Here is a 22,818-nt window from a genome sequence, read left to right on the forward strand (position 1 = left end):
CTGACAACACCAGAACTTTAACATTTAAAATCCTATATTGAAGAAAATCTCAAGAAGGGCTTTATAAGGCCATCCACATCCCCAGCAGGTGCTGGAATATTTTTTATGAGGAACAAGGATAAGACGTTATGCCCGATCATTGATTACCAAGAACTGAACAAAAGAACTGTAAAAAACAAATACCCTTTGCCACTGATTCCTGAGCTAGTGGAAAGGTTGCAGAGAGCAAAAATCTTCACTAAACTTATCCTCAGAGGCGCATACAATCTCATCTGAATAAGACCTGGGGATGAGTGGTTGACCGCCTTGAATAGATATACTAGATATGAATCAATCCTTCTACTATATCCTTCAAAACCCAAGCATGGAAGCATGTTGTTATTGTTAGTATCTGTATTATGTTTGAGTTACCTATGTGTAGTTATGTTACTTTTTAGATTGAGTAGTTATTGTGACGGATACCCCTGGCTACCCCGACTGGGTAGCTCCGCCAAAAGGGGTCCTGCTTCCTCCCTGTTGACTGCAGCTATGTAGGTAGCTCTTCCAGCGTGTCCTTCCTCTGCCTGGAACAGGCTGCTATGTAGCTCAGGAAAGTGATTTTAGCTGGAGCCCACCCCAAATAACTAGACAGACTAGCATTCAGGTTAAACAGGAACTGATTTTATTGTAAAACATACACTCCTTTTATACACACAGCTCATCTTGATAACACAAAGGACAATCCCACAATTTTCCCGCCATTTCCGCCCCTCTAGACTGACCGGCGCCTCCATAGGAGCCACAGTCCCACATAATCTCAATACAAAGGGGTTTCGGGGTGATCCCGGTGGAGCGATGGCACTTCCAGGGTGTCATTTTAAAGCTTGCGGTCCAAAAATCAGCATGATTTGTTACTGGGGACCGGAGTTACAGTCCGTTGAAGTTATGGGTTAGGGGTGTCCAAAACCCCCGGTTCCCAAAGGAGCTCCCCTCCGGTAATTTGCCCACCTCTTGTCCTCCCTATGGGCTACTAATCCCCAAAAGAGCGGAGCTCTGGGGCACATGGTTGCTGGAGCGACCTGGGTTAAAGTTAGCGGGTGTTCTGCTGCCCTGTGGCCAACCGGGAGTTCCAGGAGTCTGGCCAGCCTGAGAGGGGTTAGGCGGGTGTCCGTTGTAAGGCGGCCAACCGGGAGTTCCAGGAGCCCGGCCAGCCTAGGAGGGTTTTCCTGGTCATAAACCAACTCTTCTCTGAACACAAAACAAGCCAAAACAAAGCAAACAAACAGCTTAAAAGAGATGGTGTTTGCTCTGAGGAGCCCAAAACCACTGAGAAACAACAGGGGTGAGGTTGTAGGGGGGTGGGGGATAGCCTTAGCCGTCTGGTATCCATGACAGTTATGCTTTTTATTCCACCGCCCATACAGCAGACCTTATAAGATAAGTTACACTTTAAAAAAACTGACTGTAACTAACATAATTGGGCCAGAACTCAATTATGTTTCCCCTACTACCCTCTCTCCTCTCACTTATTGATTTCATCTAGGCAATGTGCTTCCATCAGCCGAGGCAGCATGCTTGCATAATCCTAATGGAGAGGGTACATTCCTTACCGCATCAAATCCAGACCATAAGGAGAGATCCGATGTATACATACATAAATAAGATGCCATACTATTGATAACATAGCTTCCCTAACCCTCAGCATAGTATAGAGTGATAACTATCTGCCAGGTTATACATTTCAGATCTGATATTGTGATTTTTATATATTATGTGGGATATTATTTTGAGCGTATGTAAGGGTTATCGCCTCTCTCACTAATTTCTGCCGATGCCCAAGCAACCCCTGGTGCAGATTTATACTTATTACCTATAAACCGGCTCCTGAAAAATAGTTCCCTGTCCCCCTCTATACAGCCTCTTCCAGAGTAATGATCTTATCTATGACAGTCCTTTGCTCCCTTCAATCCTTTTAACTTTTACACTCTATCCTCCTACAGTTTTATATAGATCATGTTATTGTTAATAGTTCCACAAAATGTAACTTGACCTTATGCATGAGTGATCTTGTACTTCAAACTTTGTTTTTAAGATGTGTAATGTCAGCAATCTGTTTTGCATTTTTCTATATTCCCTAATATTTCTATCATCACAGGTTGTATTGTAGTTCATGAGGGTTTCAAAGAGCTTTCTATTGACATTACGGCCTCTGCTAGGCTTGAGCCAATACTTAGTGAATACATAAACCTGCTGTATATATTATATACAATCAAAAATGGAGGTTTATCAATTGGGACTCATGAGTGGTCCCCTCTTGTTCATGGTAGTCTTCTGTAGCTTGATACCAACTATAGTACGGTGAGGTCCAAAAGTAGCTTCAGTTATCATGTGGAAGACTTTCAGTGTAATTGGCAAGTATGATATTTAGTAATGTTATTTAAACAATTCAATATGAAGATATTTTATATGAGTTGTTGAGCTAATGTCAGTTGTATAGCTGGAAACAATTAATGTGTATTGAATTTCCTGAAATACATTGTTCTTGTGCCGTGAATTAAACCTCAATTAAAAAATAAAATAAAACATCATTCCCTTAAAGGGGAGGGAAAGAAGACTAGACTTAGAAGTCATATCCGCAGACCATGACTTCAGCCAGAGCCTGACAGGCCTGAAAAGAAAAGGCTGAAGCCTTAACATTTAGGCGAATAATCTGCCTAAGAGCATAACAGATAAAAGAATTAGCAACCCTCAAGGCTGTAAATCTTTCCTGAGTAACGTTGAGGGGACCTCTCCACTCCGATCCATCCTATAAGGAGTCACACCAGAAGGTAGTTTCTCCAGCAACCGCAGCAATGGCCGCCTCCGGTTGAAACAAATATCCTGTATGTTGAAAACAACTTTCTATCAGAGTTTCCATCCTTTATCCATGGGCTCTTAAAATGAAGAGCTATCCTCAAATGGGATAGTAATACGTTTAGCGAGGGTGAAGATAGCACCCTACCTTTTAGGGACGGAACCTCACAACTCCATTGAGAATCCAGGACCAGGAACGATTTGTTAAAGGTAGAAGAGAGGAACAATCCAGTCTTATTCATTCTTAATAATGTTCCCCATCTAACAGGAGCAGGGAAGGATAAGGTACCACTCTGTCCTCAAACTCTATCCAATATAGGAATTAAAGGTTCCTCAGGCAATTTGGCCTCTGGAACCACTGAATTCGCTAAAAGACTTCCTTTAGAAGAAAGCTCAAATTCCTAAAACTAAAGACTGGTTCCTCCGCAGCCGGAGGTTTAGAGGCAGCAGACTCCGACCCAGAATGTTCATACTCTGAAGTCTCAGAAAGAACTTCATCTTCTGATAACCCTATCAGTTAAATCCAATAAAATTATCTGATGTACTCTGGGAAGGAGTGCAATATGTAACCTTTTGCTTCAGCTTAGCAGGGCGAGGTAAAGCATTAAAGGCAAGCAAAAATGGCCCCCTCCAGATGGAGGATCAGCAATGCTACGGGAAACTGCATGTATAGAGAATTATGTCAGGGTAAAGGTAAATGACATAATATATATATATACTAATATATATACGTAAATGAAATAATATAAAAAGGATGTGTGTATATATATGAAGCCGTCTATTTTATCAGATGTGCTGTAGAATAGAAATTCTGATGTCAGGATTTAACTCAAAACCCCCTACAAGATGAGAGCTGGGTGAATACACATTTATCAGGATTGGAAATCAGCATAGCCTTTTGAAGCACGACCCCTGCGGTGTGAGCACACAGACATTTTCCAAAAGGAACTGACTCAGTGACCATGCTCATTTGACTATATGCAGAGTTTTATGACTCTATGACATTTGGCCTGCCCAATTTAATACAGTCACTTAGAGGAATGTTGGGGAAGTAATTTTGACAGAGAACAGGATACAGGCCCATATATGGATTTCCTCCAAGGGAAATGCCGATCCGTCTGAAGAAATGTGAGAGATACAAACATTCTTCAAAGGAGCTGAAAATTGACAACTGCCTGCCAAGTGACTCAGGCTGTGTGGCTGATAACATCAGAATACACGTGACACAGACATTGTGTCTGGGGTTAGAATAACAGAGAAGACACATGGCTTACATTATGATTTCAAAGCAACTGTAGTTAGATTTCAAATAAAATATACTAGGAAAATAAATACAAGACATACATATTTTGAAAGCATGAATATCTTAGCCTCTGTGTGTTTAAGAACATGAATAGATGTTTATGGACCTGAAGAGAAGTGATCATTAACATTTATTTTTATTTCAGATCTACATAAACAGGATTTATGTATTCAGGAAGAAATACACAGAAATGTCACATACTATATCTGGGTGAATGCAGTATATCAGGAGTTTTAAATACTACCAATCTGGAGATATAAAAATAAGCTGTTATTTACAAAGAAATGCCAGAATACTGATAAAATTATAATGCATTTTAAACTAATAATTAGCAGTGTTAAATTGTTTTAATATAATACAATGTTAATAATATAAAACATGACGTTTCATATCAAAACGATCAGGAAATTAATCTGATGCCGCTTCACCTATAATTAATATTGGGAAAGATTAATACAAGAAATTATGGCAGTTATTACATAGTTTAAAGAAATATTTCACTGGCTAAAAATGTTGGTTAAATGAATTTGTATGTATTGTCATGCTGCATTGTTTTTGTACTGTCTGTTGGTAATGCTGCCACCTGGTGTTATGTTGCGAGAACTACAGCCAGAAGGTTCTTTCTGGCTGTTAAAAATGAAATTTCCAAGGGTCAATCCGATTAGACTTCCCGGGTAACCAATGGGAAGGTCAGCTCCCGTAGTGCCACCCACATGATGTCATCAATGATTGAAAACATATATAAGTAAGCAAAAGAGAAATAGGGAAAGAAGGCTGTTTTTAACTTTGGATGAGATCTGCTGTTGGGCATTTTAAAACCATTCTAAACAAGCTGACTACTCCTTTCTCATTGATTGCAAAAATTACTTATCTGTCTTCTGAGATGACCTAAAGACTGCTACGAATTGGTTCAAAATTGGTGAAGTATATTGTATTTTAAATTGGTAGTCATAAGCCTAGGTATTGTTTAAATTTGTATCTGGTAGACTAAATGATTTATCTATGAAAGTTCCGGTGTTTTAAGTCAATATTGTATTAGGATAAATTGCAGTTAAATAGCAGAATATATATATTATCCTATTGTTTTATAAACACTGTTTAGAATCATATTGCTGAATGTTTGTAACTGCTATTTTAGGTCTCATTGTAATATTTTAAATGCAGCTCTGAATGAAAGATTGGGTTTAAAGTAAATTGTCATGAGCTTTGCATAGCATATTTTAAATAGTTTTTGTTTTAACGCATATAATATTAACTCATATTCTAATCATTACAAATATGTACGTATCAACATGTTCATAGTTATTTACTAATAATAAAGAATTCAGATATTTAGATTAATTTTATTGTCTTAGCAAATGTATGTTTGATTGCAGGTTTAGTTTAAAGGAAGATTGTTAAATATATTCCCTGCCATATAATTACACATTGTTTAGAGAATACTGCTAAGATTTTCATAAATATACTGACATATTGTATGGAGGCATTGCGCGAGATATTATAAGTAATTATCATATTGATATAGTATATTTGTGGTAAATAGAAATTATTATAGAAGAGAGAAGAAATTTAATATTTTGAAAATATAGAAGTTTTTTTTTTTGAAAATTGAAATATTGATTCTTGTGTTCAAGATTGATATTAATATTTTGAAATATTATTAAAAATTATTTTTGAAAAATTGATAAAAATATAAATTTTTCATATTAAAAAAAATTAGTCCAAAATATTAATTTTTCATATTTCAAAATTCATAAAAATATTAATTTTTCATATTTCAAAATTCATAAAAATATAAATTTTTCATATTTCAAAATTCATAAAAATATTAATTTTTCATATTTCAAAATTCATAGAAATATTAATTTTTCATATTTCAAGATTAATAAAAATATTAATTTTGTCATATTTCAAAGTTGATATTGATATTTTGAAGATATAATTTTTTATTTCTCTCTCTTATTGGTCAAAATTGTATTAGCGTTTTATATTATTAAGTACAAACACTAAAATAACGATGTCTTCAGCAAAAAGTAATGCTAGCGTTTCTCTGCAAGATGAAATTGTGTCCTCCCCAATGTCCTCCGTCAATGAAGTGATTCAGAAAAAAACGCTCAAATTAGACGCCATGAATCACATCATGACTAGACTTGATATTGGGGACGATGTCTCCAGGTATATAAATGAGTGTAAAGATAAGGCCAAAGATTTAGTTAAAGATATGTGGTTTGAAGATGGGGAATTATACCAAATGTTACTGCAACTAAATAGATGCACGGAACTTAGGGGGCGTGATGAATTAATTTTCGAAACTTGGCCGATCCTAATGTATTTGAGCTGTGAAATGTCTAACCAAATGGCAGGACAGAACAGACAATTAGGGCGGCTAAAGGATGAAAATAATTCATTACAAGAATTTCAAGATGCCTTTATTCAGACAAAGACAGAGGTTTTCCATATTAGCCAAAAGGCTTCTGATTTAGATAAATATAATCAGGAACTAATGGCTGATTTTAAAACTTTCGAAGAAGAATATCAAAAGTGCCAAGATGAAAATAAAACTTTAAGAGCTAGATATCATGAGGCTGAAAAAGCATACGAGCATGCAATAAATACAGAGACAAATTAGGACTGGGACCGAAATGATAGTCAAGATCCCAGGCGGGAGGATAGACAAAGATACCCAAACTATAGCCCTAATTCAGGCCCAGAGATAACTTTTTCCCCTAGACAACTACATAACTCTGGGGGACCAGAAAATTATTACGCTTCAAATGAAAGGCACTCTAGCTCAAACAATAAGTCCCCAGTAAGGTCCAGTGATATACCAAATAAATTGTATGACACCCCCACAATAATTAAATTCCTAAAGAATACAGTACGCCCATTTTCTAAAGGGGGGGCCACTTCCATAATTGACCACTTAGAGGCCTTTGAAAACGCATTATCTATAATGAGTGTTACAAGTGAGCAATTAAAAATTGAATTTCTACCCTGGGTATTTGAAAGTAAGCATCACAAATTCTTTGCTTCACTAAAGGATATGAATATTCGTTCCCTGAGTGAAACAAAACGACAATGCAGAAAAGAATTCGGACAACATCGCACTAAAACGGCAGCGAGAATAGCTGTATATGGTTTAAAATGTAGTGCGAATTAAAGTCCAATCGAGTTCCTTTCTGTATTGAAGAATGCGTACAGCATGGCTGAAGATGATCCCATATTTGAAGGTTCAGAGTTTGTGAATATATTTTTTGAAGCGCTCCCCACACCCATCAAAATCAACTTAGCTAGAGATTTTGAGGAGAACTGTTCATTGGAATGGCTGATCAAAGAGAGTACAAAGTTATACTCTATTCAGCAGTCCAGTGAACAGGGGGATAAAAGGGAGAAAAAGCCCAATCCTAAAATAGTGGCCGAAACTAGGGTGTCACCTGAACCCCTAAATTTGGAGTCTAAAAAGAAAACCTATGCGGAAGTGGCCAGAGAAAACGGGCCATCTCCACAGAGGTTTAACTCTACCCCTTCCCCAACACGGGATGAGACGCTGAGAGACTATAGCCAAAGCGGGGAACATACTCAGGCGAATAATTACGCCCAAAGAGAATACCCACAGAATAATGGGTACCCCCGCAAAGGTAGATACAATAGACGGCGAAGGTATTCTCAGGATAACCAGACACCCCAGGTATATAATGCTCCCCAAGGTACTAATACTGAGCAAGCTGAATCCCAGGGGCAACCACGCCAAAATAGAAATAGCGGCCCTGATTCTGAGGGTACCCAATGGTCCAGGAATCATTACAATGGAGCACCAGGAGATAAACCCAGGGGTAGAGGTAACTTGTAAAATCAGGTAGATATGCTGTTTACCCAGTTAAGTCGGTTGAGCGAACAAATCGCTAATATGAGTAAAAAATCTACGGCTCAGCAACCGAACAATACTTTTTTAGGGGTACAGCCAGTGGTCAGCAGTGGACCACAGGCACAGTCATAAATACTGCAGCATCACCTGAGGGGGAGGGGAGAGATATACAAAATGTAATAATAAATATCAATGATACTAATCATGTTCTCTCCCCACAGACCGAAAACGGACAATTTAGCTGTAATGACAGGCAACCTCATCCGGGAAAAATTAACAAAACTCTTCCCTTGCAGCTCTCTCCTAACCTTATCTCCACAGATGCAGTACACAAGAATCCAGCCGACCCTGTCATAGAGGAAACAGGTAGGTATGAAGCTTCCTCTGCACAGGAAAACGTGGCGAATTTAGGTAACACGTGGCGAAGCCCACAGATGTGTGAGAATGCAAATTTTATGTGTGAAATGGTAGAAACTGCAGGAAGATATTATGTATTAGTTGAGCTGCAAGATTCAGTCTCCAACCCTATCAGGGGATTAATTGACACTGGGTCACAGGCAACTATCTTATCCCACAGGTACTACACACAGCTAAATGAGCTAACACCCCACAAACCTAAAATAAAAGAATTTGACGGTTCTCTAATAGGTGTTGGGGGTGACTCCCTAAAAGTCTACGGTACTGCCTGGTTAAAATTTAAACTGGGGAACAGGGTCATAAGACACCCTGTCATTATAGTGGATCTGCCAACTGATCGTTTAATTATTGGTAGTGATGTCCTGAAGCGATTAAGCACCATAATTGATTGCATAAATAATGTAATTTGGTCGCAAGTTAAACGGCCTATCAATTATGAAAAATCTGATATATCTCGCACCCGACATAGCTGTCACGTGGTGGAAGAGAAACCAGATGCTGTGGAGATTCATTTCAGAAATAACTCTATACCTGAAATCACGATTCTACAAATAGATGATCAGACTCCTTTTAGTGGCTCTGATGGTAATACTTTTAAAATTTCGCCTGGAAAGATAGCGAATATTTCCCTAGATGGCGATGTATTAACCATATCACTCCACAAGGGGGATCATAAAATCCCTAAGGGGGGAGGCCACGCTCAATACCTCACAGGGATTGAGAGAGTTAAAGAGGATCTATTTATCCCTATACAAGTACATGACCTTGGTAAAACCAAGTATGCTAAAATAAACTTAAAACAGGAAGCTAGCTATATAAGTGAAGGTTTATTAGCGCAAATAGCTGAACCTAAAGTGATTAAATATCTTTCTCCCCAAGACCACTGTGTCAACGGCCTGGATGACAGGTCTGAAAGCTATAACATCACAGCTAAGTGCTTATTATCTATCTCTATTGGCAATAAGTCAGTGAAGCACCTGTTTTTAGTTTTAAATACTCCCCATAATCAAATATACATTGGCAATGATATCTTACATAGATATGCCATACAAATAGATTTGATTAATTCTTGCCTCTGGAGCAGGTTAAAGGGGGACCCTGAAGTATTTCAGGATGAAAATGCAGCCCTGAAATCAAACCAGCAATTGCCATATGCCGTGAATATGGAGGTATCTAGCGATGTTATAATTCCTGCTGGGGCTGATAAATTTCTTTTACCCTTACAGGTAAAGAGAGGTCAGAAATTAAAAACTTCTGAAACACTAATTTGCCTCTCCCATAGAATACAAAATCTGGGTGTCACAGTAACCTACACTCCTATGGTGAATATTGGAACTGTTCCAATACATATTGTTGTGCATAACATAACCCCACAGGATATATCATTATCCAAGGGAACTACCATAGGATATGCACTGGAATCAAGTTATTACACTTTTGGATTCCAGAATAATGTAATTGGGCTAATACCTGAAGGATACTTAACTGAAGAACAATTAATAGAACAATCCTTTGCATCTATGCCAGAGGGTCTATTTAATATTCAGTCTATTTATCCCTTCAGCTCAGAGGAAGGCATCTGTAAAATTGAAGAAGCCTCTCTAGTGTTTGATCAGCCAATCAAACAGCAAGATTACCCCAATACCCAGAGTCATGGGAGCAATGTAAACTATAATCAAGGGAATCTCACCTCTAGGTTGGAAGAAGCCTATGAAATAGGACAGCCTGAAATCTTTCCAGGATTTCAGCAAATAGTCGAAGAGCAAATCTCCTTAGCTAATGGCTGTTCCAGCGATGATGAACGCCAACAGCTGCGAGAACTCCTGATGGAGTACAAGGATATTTTTGCTAAGGATTCTTATGACTGTGGTACTACAGACTTGCACATTGCACGAATACAAACAGATCCCGATGCGCCACCTGTATTTATCAAACAATACAGACTTCCCTTAGCCTCATATGATTCTCTTGCAGAGATCATAAGGAATTTGGAAGAAAGAGGTATTATCAGACAGGTGCACAGCTCTTATAATAATCCTATTCTAGGTGTCCTTAAGCCCAATGGACAATGGCGTTTGTGCGCTGACTTAAGACAGCTAAACAAATGAGTATACATGTCTGGCTGGCCTGTACCATACATTGACCAGTGCCTAGCACAAATGCAGGGATCCAAGATATTCACTGCCATTGATTGTGCACAGGGATACTGGACCATAAAGGTACATGAAGAGGACCAATATAAGCTATCATTCTCCTTCCAAAAGGTCCAATATGCATTCCAGAGACTTCCATTTGGATACATAAATTCTGGACATGAATTTGCTGTATTCATGCATAAGGCTATGCCTGATGCACTGGAAAGGGGGACCTTATCTTATGTTGATGATGTTTTAATCAAAAGCACAGACTTTGAAAAACATGTCGCAGAGCTTAAACACGTCCTCAGCCAACTTAAAAGGGCAGGTGTCAAATTATCCCTACAAAAAGCTCAATGGTGCCGCACTCGTGTAAACTTCTTGGGACATGAAGTTACCTCTGAAGGATTAAATCCCCAAAAGAAAAAGGTGGAAGCTATAGTGAATTCTAAAAACCCAACTAATTTAAAGGAATTGAGATCATTTCTGGGTATGACGAATTATTCTCGCAAATTCATTGATAATTATGCGGAATTAGCTAAACCACTACTACTTCTTCTAAAGAAAGATGTGAAATGGCACTGGAGTGAGTCTCAAGATACAGCCATCAGAGAACTGAAGGGAAAACTCACTCAAGCACCTTGCTTAGCGTACCCTGAAGGTGGTAAACCTTTCTTCTTAGAGACAGGTTACACAGATATAAGCATGAGTGCTGTTTTATACCAAAAGCATGATAATTTGAACAAAGCCATTGCTTATGCGAGCAAAAATCTATCCCCAGTAGAAATAAAATTTAGCGATTGCGAAAAAGCCCTCTTATCTACTGTATGGGCTCTACAAAATTTCCGCAGCTATATACAGGGCGAGAAAATAATTGTAGAAACGGCCCACCAGCTTTTGCTATATTTGCAAAGTGAGAGAATAAGAGATGGGAATTTGTCTAATAGCCGCATAACAGCGTGGACTCTTTCCTTGCAAGGCTGGCCACTAGAAATTCGCTACAAGCAGAATAAAAAGAATCCAGTCTCCACGACTGTACTGCTAGAAATCCTGGGGAAGAATTATCAGAAGATGATTTTCTGGAGGAACAATTGCTTTCCCCATATAAAATATACCATGAGGACCATTGTCAAACACTACCTTGGGTGTATGTTGATGGTTGTTCTTACCATGCCACTATTGATAATGAGCGCAGATTAGTCGCTGGCATTGGTATAACTGGGGCAAATGGATTCCCAAATATATCTATAGGTTTCAACATTGGACCAAGATCCAGTCAGGTTGCAGAACTAACTGCTGTTTTCAAAACCATTGAAATGGCTATTGAACATGGTATTCATGAATTTGTGATCATAACTGACTCAAATTATGTGTGTGACAGTTTTGTTGAATACCTGCCAACTTGGAAAAGAAATGGCATGCAGAAAAGCAATAACAAACCAGTCAAGCATGGTAAGTTGTTCTGCGAGATTGATAATCTGGTAGTATCCAATGATTTAACCATACACTGGAAAAAGACCAAGGGTCATTCCAGAGTTCTAGGTCCTGATAAGGAAGGCAATGATCTTGCGGATTCGTTAGCCAAACAAGGAGCCATAACTGGAGAACTCCTTAATATTGACCACCTAATGGGTGCAATTCAGGTAGAAGCCATTACCAGAAACCAGGCAAAACAACAGAGTGAGCCTAACTTGGTTAAATGGAGTCAGGATTCTCCTAGTGAGGACCTGATCACTAGTCAAAAAGAAGACCCCATTGTAGGCATCTTCTATAAACACATAGAAGATCCTGAAAGCAACCCCATCTCAAAAGATGATTGTATTGGCAAGGAAGATCTTAGAATCTTAATAAAATCTAGATCACAATTCAAGTTACAGGATGGTTTGTTAATTAGAACTTCCAAAACTGGCATCCAGCAGTGGGTAGTACCCATCAAGTTCAGAGGTCTAATGCTTCAACATGCCCATGATGCTCCCACATCTGGTCATCGTGGTGCCAAACTCACGTATGAAATATTAAGTGATTATGCTTTTTGGCCACACATGTTGAAAGATGTTCAAACCTACTGTCAAGGGTGTTTAATCTGCCCACAGTTCCAACCCATTGCACCAACGCATAGAGCGCCATTGCAGAAAAGGGGGATGGTAATGCCATGGTCAGATATACAAATTGATTTTATTGGTCCGGTAACAAGGTCATCAAGAGGTAACAAGTACATGTTAACAGTGACATGCCTGTTCACTAAATGGGTAGAGTGCATTAGTGCACCTAACAATAGTGCTGAAACATGTGCAGCATTGCTCATCAACCATGTATTTTCCAGATTTGGTTTGCCCCAAAGAATCGAATCAGATCGGGGGACCCACTTCACTAGCGAAGTGATGACCAAAATGTGGAAAATACTAGGGGTTAAAAGAAAGCTCCATATTGCTTATAGAGCTGCCTCAAGTGGTGGTGTAGAGCGTTACAACCAGTCCATTGTTAAAATCCTCAAAAAGTTTGTGAGTGAAACAGGTAAAGACTGGGATGTAAAACTACCTCTAGTCTTAATGGCATTAAGAGCAACTCCAAGTAGTGCTACCAAAATGTCACCTTTTGAACTGATGACTGGTAGAAGAATGGTTCTACCTCAGCATCTGCTATACCATACATCAGACCAAAACTTAATAAACGCTACCAATACACATCAATATGTGGAAAACCTAAGAAAGCACCTGCAATATGCCTTTGCATTTGCTCAAAGGAATTTAGAAAGAGCCGCAACTGCCACTAAAACCTATTATGATCTCAAAACGTCCAAAAAGGAATATGAAATAAATGATAAAGTTTATCTTTATAACTTTGGAAGAGATCAGGTTAGGGAGAAGAAATTTCTTCCCTCATGGAAAGGTCCTTTTGTCATTACTGACAAAATATCTCCAGTGGCCTATAAAATACGGATCCCCAAAAATGAAAGTTTCATAGATAAATGGGTCCATATCAATCAATTGCGGCCATGTCATCCCAGATCCCAACTACAAGTTATAGAGGGAGAATGAAGTATCATATCCCCAACTACACTAAAGACATACTGTAGTTTAAAGATGCCTAACTGATAAACATGAAGGCTCAAAATAACAAACTTTCTACATAAGAGACTGTCTATGTTGTATATGGCCAACATCCTCACCGAGTACCACTGACTTTAATCCAATTCAAAAACATGTGTCCTACATATATTTGAATTTGAAAGGGGGAATTATGTCAGGGTAAAGGTAAATGACATAATATATATATATATATATATATATATATATACTAATATATATACGTAAATGAAATAACATAAAAAGGATGTGTGTATATATATATGAAGCCGTCTATAGTCCATAGAAATTTTGATGTCAGGATTTAACTCAAAACCCCCTACAAGATGAGAGCTGGGTGAATACACATTTATCAGGATTGGAAATCAGCATAGCCTTTTGAAGCACGACCCCTGCGGTGTGAGCACACAGACATTTTCCAAAAGGAACTGACTCAGTGACCATGCTCATTTGACTATATGCAGAGTTTTATGACTCTATGACATTTGGCCTGCCCAATTTAATACAGTCACTTAGAGGAATGTTGGGGAAGTAATTTTGACAGAGAACAGGATACAGGCCCATATATGGATTTCCTCCAAGGGAAATGCCGATCCGTCTGAAGAAATGTGAGAGATACAAACATTCTTCAAAGGAGCTGAAAATTGACAACTGCCTGCCAAGTGACTCAGGCTGTGTGGCTGATAACATCAGAATACACGTGACACAGACATTGTGTCTGGGGTTAGAATAACAGAGAAGACACATGGCTTACATTATGATTTCAAAGCAACTGTAGTTAGATTTCAAATAAAATATACTAGGAAAATAAATACAAGACATACATATTTTGAAAGCATGAATATCTTAGCCTCTGTGTGTTTAAGAACATGAATAGATGTTTATGGACCTGAAGGGAAGTGATCATTAACATTTATTTTTATTTCAGATCTACATAAACAGGATTTATGTATTCAGGAAGAAATACACAGAAATGTCACATACTATATCTGGGTGAATGCAGTATATCAGTTTTAAATACTACCAATCTGGAGATATAAAAATAAGCTGTTATTTACAAAGAAATGCCAGAATACTGATAAAATTATAATGCATTTTAAACTAATAATTAGCAGTGTTAAATTGCTTTAATATAATACAATGTTAATAATATAAAACATGACGTTTCATATCAAAACGATCAGGAAATTAATCTGATGCCGCTTCACCTATAATTAATATTGGGAGAGATTAATACAAGAAATTATGGCAGTTATTACATAGTTTAAAGAAATATTTCACTGGCTAAAAATGTTGGTTAAATGAATTTGTATGTATTGTCATGCTGCATTGTTTTTGTACTGTCTGTTGGTAATGCTGCCACCTGGTGTTATGTTGCGAGAACTACAGCCAGAAGGTTCTTTCTGGCTCTTAAAAATGAAACTTCCAAGGGCCAATCCGATTAGACTTCCCGGGTAACCAATGGGAAGGTCAGCTCCCGTAGTGCCACCCACATGATGTCATCAATGATTGAAAACATATATAAGTAAGCAAAAGAGAAATAGGGAAAGAAGGCTGTTTTTAACTTTGGATGAGATCTGCTGTTGGGCATTTTAAAACCATTCTAAACAAGCTGACTACTCCTTTCTCATTGATTGCAAAAATTACTTATCTGTCTTCTGAGATGACCTAAAGACCGCTACAAATTGGTTCAAAATTGGTGAAGTATATTGTATTTTAAATTGGTAGTCATAAGCCTAGGTATTGTTTAAATTTGTATCTGGTAGACTAAATGATTTATCTATGAAAGTTCCGGTGTTTTAAGTCAATATTGTATTAGGATAAATTGCAGTTAAATAGCAGAATATATATATTATCCTATTGTTTTATATACACTGTTTAGAATCATATTGCTGAATGTTTGTAACTGCTATTTTAGGTCTCATTGTAATATTTTAAATGCAGCTCTGAATGAAAGATTGGGTTTAAAGTAAATTGGCATGAGCTTTGCATAGCATATTTTAAATAGTTTTTGTTTTAACGCATATAATATTAACTCATATTCTAATCATTACAAATATGTACGTATCAACATGTTCATAGTTATTTACTAATAATAAAGAATTCAGATATTTAGATTAATTTTATTGTCTTAGCAAATGTATGTTTGATTGCAGGTTTAGTTTAAAGGAAGATTGTTAAATATATTCCCTGCCATATACTTACACATTGTTTAGAGAATACTGCTAAGATTTTCATAAATATACTGACAGATAAGTATGTAGGGTATGCACCTCACTGGACAACTGCTCCTCAGAGGTGGACGGCTCAGTGGTATCAAACATGTTTGGTAGTATCAAACATGTTTGGTATCACATTATCAAGGCATATAAAAACATAATTGAGGGGGTGGCACTAAGGCCTCCTCACATTATAAACAGGAATTACTCTTTATAAAAAAAACAACTGCACCTTTATATCCCAATGGCTGTGGTACTCAACACCTCCCATGGCCCAGACAGTATAGAGAGTTAGGACACCTCTTTGATAGACAGGTTTAGTGGTGATCAGCTGGTGATGGGATTTTGATGTTAATTTTGAATGTTTCTTAATTTCTATTCCTTATTTTTGTTGATGGTAAATGAAGAGCCTTTTGTTTCAGTTAATCATTGATCCTGCTGAGAAATTGAGGAATAAGGAACATATACCAAATATACCATACTCCTGGGAGACACCAAGAGATATCATCGCAAGGGGAGTCAGAAGTTTCTACCAGTAAAAAACCTACAGAGACATACCGAGTAAAAGTTCTAGAAGATTTTCTTTTACAACCTCCTTCTCTAAAAGATCCAACGGAGGAGAACAACAACAGACCAGGGATCCGACCAGCATTGGCCCTCCCATGTGCATACATTACCTCATATGATTGGGGTAATCTCTGGTAAGAAGACAACTATTTACCAGCAATATCAATGCTATATTGATTCTGTGACTGTGTACTACTATCTACTACACATTCTTTTAAGTTATATGGAACTTTAGTATTTATTAGCAGAACCATCTAGTTGTATATTTGTGCGCTGAATTATATTGATTTGTTCTCTTGTTTATATATATATATAGAGAGAGAGTGATCAGAACTGCGTTCCGATGTTAAACACTGGCCCCAGCATGAAGGGGTTAAGGGTCTGTGTTTTACAATGTGTTTAATATTTTTTTTCTGTTAAATATTATTGTTGGGTGGGACAAGATCATGTTCTGTCACATTATAGTATAGTTTGTTTGCTAATCAATGATTTAATATGCAAATGTGTTATTATTGCTAATTGCGTGTTCCTATACTTTCTACTGTTACTACAGTATTAATAAAACATTTGTATTAATAATTTATTACTTTAATTATCTTAACCTAAAAATACTTTGGGGGCACAAACCACCTCAGGAATATTTTTATTTAACTTCCCATAAAGTTTTTAAATGTTTCATAAAGCAAAAACACCCCTATACCTTACATGAGGACACTGGTATTCCTGGTCATTAGAAAACTCTTGAGGAGCAGATCTTTACAGGTTATCAAATTCAGTAGCCATGAACATTTTGAATTTAGTAATTTTTATTTTTTTTACCTGAACATCTAGGCTTTTATTTAAACATAACATATTTAGTAGATGATGTAGCTGGAGTGAGGAGCTGTCAGGAAGTCAGCATGGCCTCCAGGGTACTGAAAAAGACTAGAAACCAGCAGGGAGACTCCAGCAACATTCATCTACAACAGAACCAATCAAATTAATATGTTCCAGCTTATCAGAAGAGAGTGCACCTTCTATGAGGTTTAACATTGATTTTTTTTTTATTAATCTTTTTTTGCAAGACATGAATCAAGATATCAGCAATGGTTATATAATACAAATCTCATGAGAGGGGTATATTGAGATGACAGTTTCTTAAATCGTAACTCATACATATCTGTACCTACATAAGTCCCGTTTGTCCGATGTTGGACCAAGAAACTATATTGCAGATGTTGAGATTTGTCTTCTTTCTTGTCTATTTTCTTTGTGCAGTTAAACTATAGATACTATTAACAATCTAACAAACATATGTAACAAATAAAATGGTTCATGGCTTCTATAAATGTGAAATGTTAATTGTCTCCTGTGATAAGAGAGTATCAAAAGATGAATGTTAATACATGACGGTTAACAAAAGGAGAAATACGGCGTTGAGCAAGGAGAGGGAGTTAGAAAGGGAAGAATTGAGGTTAGGGTTGTGTATAAATAAGGCTGTGGTATTTATGAGTGGGGAAGGAAATGGCGGGTAGGAACAGAGTAATGAGGAAGATGTGGTAAAGAGAGAGAGATGGTGGAAGACCTGCTCTCCGTGTTAACATTGATTTTTTTTTTTTTTTTTTATGAAGCATTTATGAGTCAAAAATATTGCTCACATCACGTTTTAACAAATGAAACAAGCAAAACAGATTAACAGAGTAATAAAAAATCTGATCTATAGTAATGAAGTGACAGTTGGCCTTGGAAACCCTTAAAAAGACCAAGGTTAAAAGGGACATGAAACCCCAAAATTTTCTTTCATGATTCAGATACAGCATGTCATTTTAAACAACTTTCCATTTCACTTCTAATATAAATTCTGCTTATTTTACTGGTATCTTTGTTAAAGGAGCAGCAATGCACTACTGTGAGCTAGCTGAACACATCTGGTGAGCCAATGACAAGAGTTATATATGTGTAGCCACCAATAAGAAGCAAGCTCCCAGCTGCTCCTGAGGCTAAGGATAAAAAAAGAGCAAAGCAAATTAGATAATAGAAGTAAATTGAATTTTTTTTTTAACAATGCATACTTTATGTGATACATGAAAGTTTAATTTTGACTGTTCCTTTAAGCAGGAAAAAATTACTAATCCTCATAACCACTTTAGTAGGCATGGCATGTAGTTCAGAGCTGCAAATACCAGCCAGATCAGATAATTCAAGCATATTTACTAGAAACTACTCATTTAAACCAGTGATAATGCTGAAACACATATGAGAAGCCACAAGACACAGTTAACAATCAACAGCATGGAGACAGCCATCAACTTGCACTTGATAAGCTTCATTAACAGTGGCTACTAGAGATGAGCATTCAGATCCTTTGTGAGGAGCCAAATAGGGAAGTAGGCAACTGTTTACTTTTCATAGCTAGATTGATTTGTATGAAAGATCACCACACTAAGTTCTGGATTTGCACCGATCTTAGTGTGATGATGTCTTATTAGAATCAATCTGGTCCAGAAAAGTTTTAACGGTATGGACGGCTGCCAACTTCCGTATTGGGAACCTCATAAGGATCTGAATGCACATCCCAAGTGACTACCATCTATTGAATCTAACATTGTTTTTTCTCATCTAAAAGCAATCCTATTTGAGCTATGCTCCCTAAAAGAAGGGGTAACTCCTTCAAACTTACTGGGCTCAACAGTCATTAGAGTGATAGCCCTTACAAGGGGTCTCTGGTATATACATGGTTCCAAACACTTGCATTCTGTAGACTAAATTTATTAATTTCCTGTATGAATTTTCTGATGAATAAGAAGATTTGTTTTCCGAGTAAAACATTTTTCACATTCAGAACATGAAAATGCTTTCTCTCCTGAATGATGTTTCTGATGAGTAATAAGATGCGATTTCTGAATAAAACATTTCCCACATTCAGAACATGAAAATGCTTTCTCTCCTAAATGGATTTTCTGATGAGTAATAAGATGTGATTTGCTACTAAAACATTTCCCACATTCAAAACATGAAAATGGCTTTTCTCCTGTATGACTTGCTTGATGTCTAATAAGATGTGATCGTCGAGTAAAACATTTCCCACACTCTGAACATGGAATTTTTTCCTGTCCTGTATGAATTTTCTTGTGAGTAATAACATTTGATTTCTGAGTGAAACATTTCCCACATACAGAGCATGAAAATGGTTTCTCTCCCGTATGAATTGTCTGATGTACAATAAGATGCGATTTCAGAGGAAAACATTTTCCACACTGAGGACAGGAAAAAGCTTTGTCTCCTGTATGGATTTTCTGATGAGTAACAAGATTTGATTTTTGTGTAAAACATTTTCCACACTGAGAACATGAAAAAGCTTTCTCTCCTGTATGAATCTTCTGATGAGTAATAAGATATGATTTCTGAGTAAAATATTTCCCACATTCAGAACATGAAAATGCTTTCTTGTCTGTATGAATTGTCTGTTGTGTAATAAGACTTGTTTTCTGGGTAAAACATGCATTTTCCACATGATTTCTTCGATTTTGAAAAAGACTGAAAGAAACATCTGTTCTCTGGCCATGACTAGTATGGTCACAATTTCTGAATCTACCTGTTGGACAGAAAAACAATAGGAACAATATTATTTATCAATGACACAAATATCTTGTTTTTTTAACATTTTAATTGCTCTCTTTAACTGGGGTAAGTTACAAAAAAATAAAGCAATAACAATTTTTAATTAAGTATTTACTACGAAGAATCTGAACGAAGTATTCAAATGCACATGTCTACCAAATACATTTAAAGCAAATATGTTATATGAAAATCATTCCTTTAAAGAGACAGTCTACACCAGAATTGTTATTGTTTAAAAAGATAGATAATCCCTTTATTACCCATTCCCTAGTTTTGCACAACCAACAGTTATATAAATACACTTTTTACTTCTGTGATTACCTTGTATCTAATCCTCTGCAAACTGCCCCTTTATTTCAGTTATTTTGACAGACATCCATTTTAGCCAATCAGAGCTGGCTCACCAGAACTTCACGTGCATGAGAACAGTGTTATCTATATGACACACATGAACTAACACCCTCTAGTGGCGAAAAATTGTCAAAATGCCCTGAGAGAAGAGGCGGCCTTCAAGGGCTTAGAAATTAGCATATGAACCTCTTAGGTTTAGCTTTCAACTAAGAATACCAAAGGAACAAAGCAAAATTGGTGATAAAAATAACATTTGAAAATTGTTTAAAATTACATTCTCTATCTGAATAATGAAAGTTTATTTTGGAGTAGACTGTCCCTTTAAAGGAACGTGAGAGTGAAAAATATTGTTGTCTACCCCTTAGATGCTCATGCCAACCCATTTACATCATATGCATCTATTCCCCAGTGTGGATTATGACTACTTATCAACCTGGGGGTTCCCTTTACATGCCAAATCCTAGGCCCCCCTGCACTACTACAGCCGGTGATGGAGACTGTTTCTTGTTCCTGAAAGCTGGCTGAGGGTGCATTTGCTTATAAAAAAAACACTTGGGATGTGGGGAACTCACAGAAACTGGGAATTGAGTCAGGGTATTCCTTGTAAATCTGTGGCTGGGGAAAAGGGCTTTGTATGTGCATATTTCAGCCCCTAGACTACTTTAATTTAAAATAGGGTTTTACCCTGCACTTTCATTTAAAAGAGGGTGATACCCTGCAGCAGCACTTAAAGTGCAATTTACCCTGGGAGGAGAGTTAATTGAGCCACTATCAACCCCCTTGTTTGTATTAGAGGTTTAAGCGACCCCCTACATTTGAGTAGTCTACCTTTTCACATGAGGTCCTTATACCTGTAGCTAAAACGAGGTGGAAAATAGAGATGCTATTAGTAGCTCTTTCCCCTTAAGGTTAAAAAACATAATTTATGTAAGAACTTACCTGATAAATTCATTTCTTTCATATTAGCAAGAGTCCATGAGCTAGTGACGTATGGGATATACATTCCTACCAGGAGGGGCAAAGTTTCCCAAACCTTAAAATGCCTATAAATACACCCCTCACCACACCCACAATTCAGTTTAACGAATAGCCAAGAAGTGGGGTGATAAGAAAAAAGTTCGAAAGCATATAAAATAAGGAATTGGAATAATTGTGCTTTATAAAAAAAATCAAAACCACCACAAAAAAGGGCGGGCCTCATGGACTCTTGCTAATATGAAAGAAATGAATTTATCAGGTAAGTTCTTACATAAATTATGTTTTCTTTCATGTAATTAGCAAGAGTCCATGAGCTAGTGACGTATGGGATAGCAGATAACCAAGATGTGGATCTTTCCACGCAAGAGTCACTAGAGAGGGAGGGATAAAATAAAGACAGCCAATTCCTGCTGAAAATAATCCACACCCAGAATAAAATTTTAATGAAAAAACATAAGCAGAAGATTCAAACTGAAACCACTGCCTGAAGTACGTTTCTACCAAAAACTGCTTCAGAAGAAGAAAACACATCAAAATGGTAGAATTTAGTAAAAGTATGCAAAGAGGACCAAGTTGCTGCTTTGCAAATCTGATCAACCGAAGCTTCATTCCTAAACGCCCAGGAAGTATAAACTGACCTAGTAAAATGAGCTGTAATCCTTTGAGGTTGAGTGTTACCCGACTCAACATAGGCATGATGAAATAAAGATTTCAACCAAGATGCCAAAGAAATGGCAGAAGCTTTCTGGCCTTTTCTAGAACCGGAAAAGATGACAAATAGACTAGAAGTCTTTCGGAAAGACTTAGTAGCTTCAACATAATATTACAAAGCTCTAACAGCATCCAAAGAATGCAATGATTTCTCCTTAGAATTCATAGGATTAGGACATAATGAAGGAACCACAATTTCTCTACTAATGTTGTTAGAATTCACAACCTTAGGTAAAAAATTCAAAAGAAGTTCGCAGCACCGCCTTATCCTGATGCAAAATCAGAAAAGGAGATTCACAAAAAAGAGTAGATAATTCGGAGACTCTTCTGGCAGAAGAGATGGCCAAAAGAAACAAAACTTTCCAAGAAAGTAATATAACGACCAAAGAATGCATGGGTTCAAAAGGAGGAGCTTCAAGAGCCCCCAGAACCAAATTCAAACTCCAAGGAGGAGAAATTGACTTAATGACAGGTTTTATACGAACCAAAGGTTGTACAAAACAATGAATATCAGGAAGATTAGCAATCCTTCTGTGAAAAAGAACAGAAAGAGCAGAGATTTGTCTTTCAAGGAACTTGCGGACAAACCTTTATCTAAACCATCCTGAAGAAACTGTAAAATTCTCGGTATTCAAAAAAGAATGCCAAGAAAAAAGATGAGAAAGACACTAAGAAATATAAGTCTTCCAGACTCTATAATATATCTCTCTAGATACAGATTTACGAGCCTGTCACATAGTATCAATCACAGAGT

General features: G+C 37.1%; 1 protein-coding gene across 1 annotated transcript in view; it reads right to left on the bottom strand.

Moving 5' to 3' along the window:
- The window catches only part of LOC128657974 (uncharacterized), a 285,898-nt gene that overhangs the window by 215,082 nt on the left and 47,998 nt on the right, over positions 1–22,818 (bottom strand). Inside the window, exon 6 of the mRNA XM_053712413.1 lies at positions 19,178–19,998. Coding sequence (XP_053568388.1) covers positions 19,178–19,998 — 821 coding nt within the window. The remainder of the gene's footprint in view (positions 1–19,177; positions 19,999–22,818) is intronic.

This window comes from Bombina bombina, chromosome 4, assembly GCF_027579735.1.
Source record: "Bombina bombina isolate aBomBom1 chromosome 4, aBomBom1.pri, whole genome shotgun sequence".
Classification (NCBI taxonomy): Eukaryota; Metazoa; Chordata; class Amphibia; order Anura; family Bombinatoridae; genus Bombina; species Bombina bombina.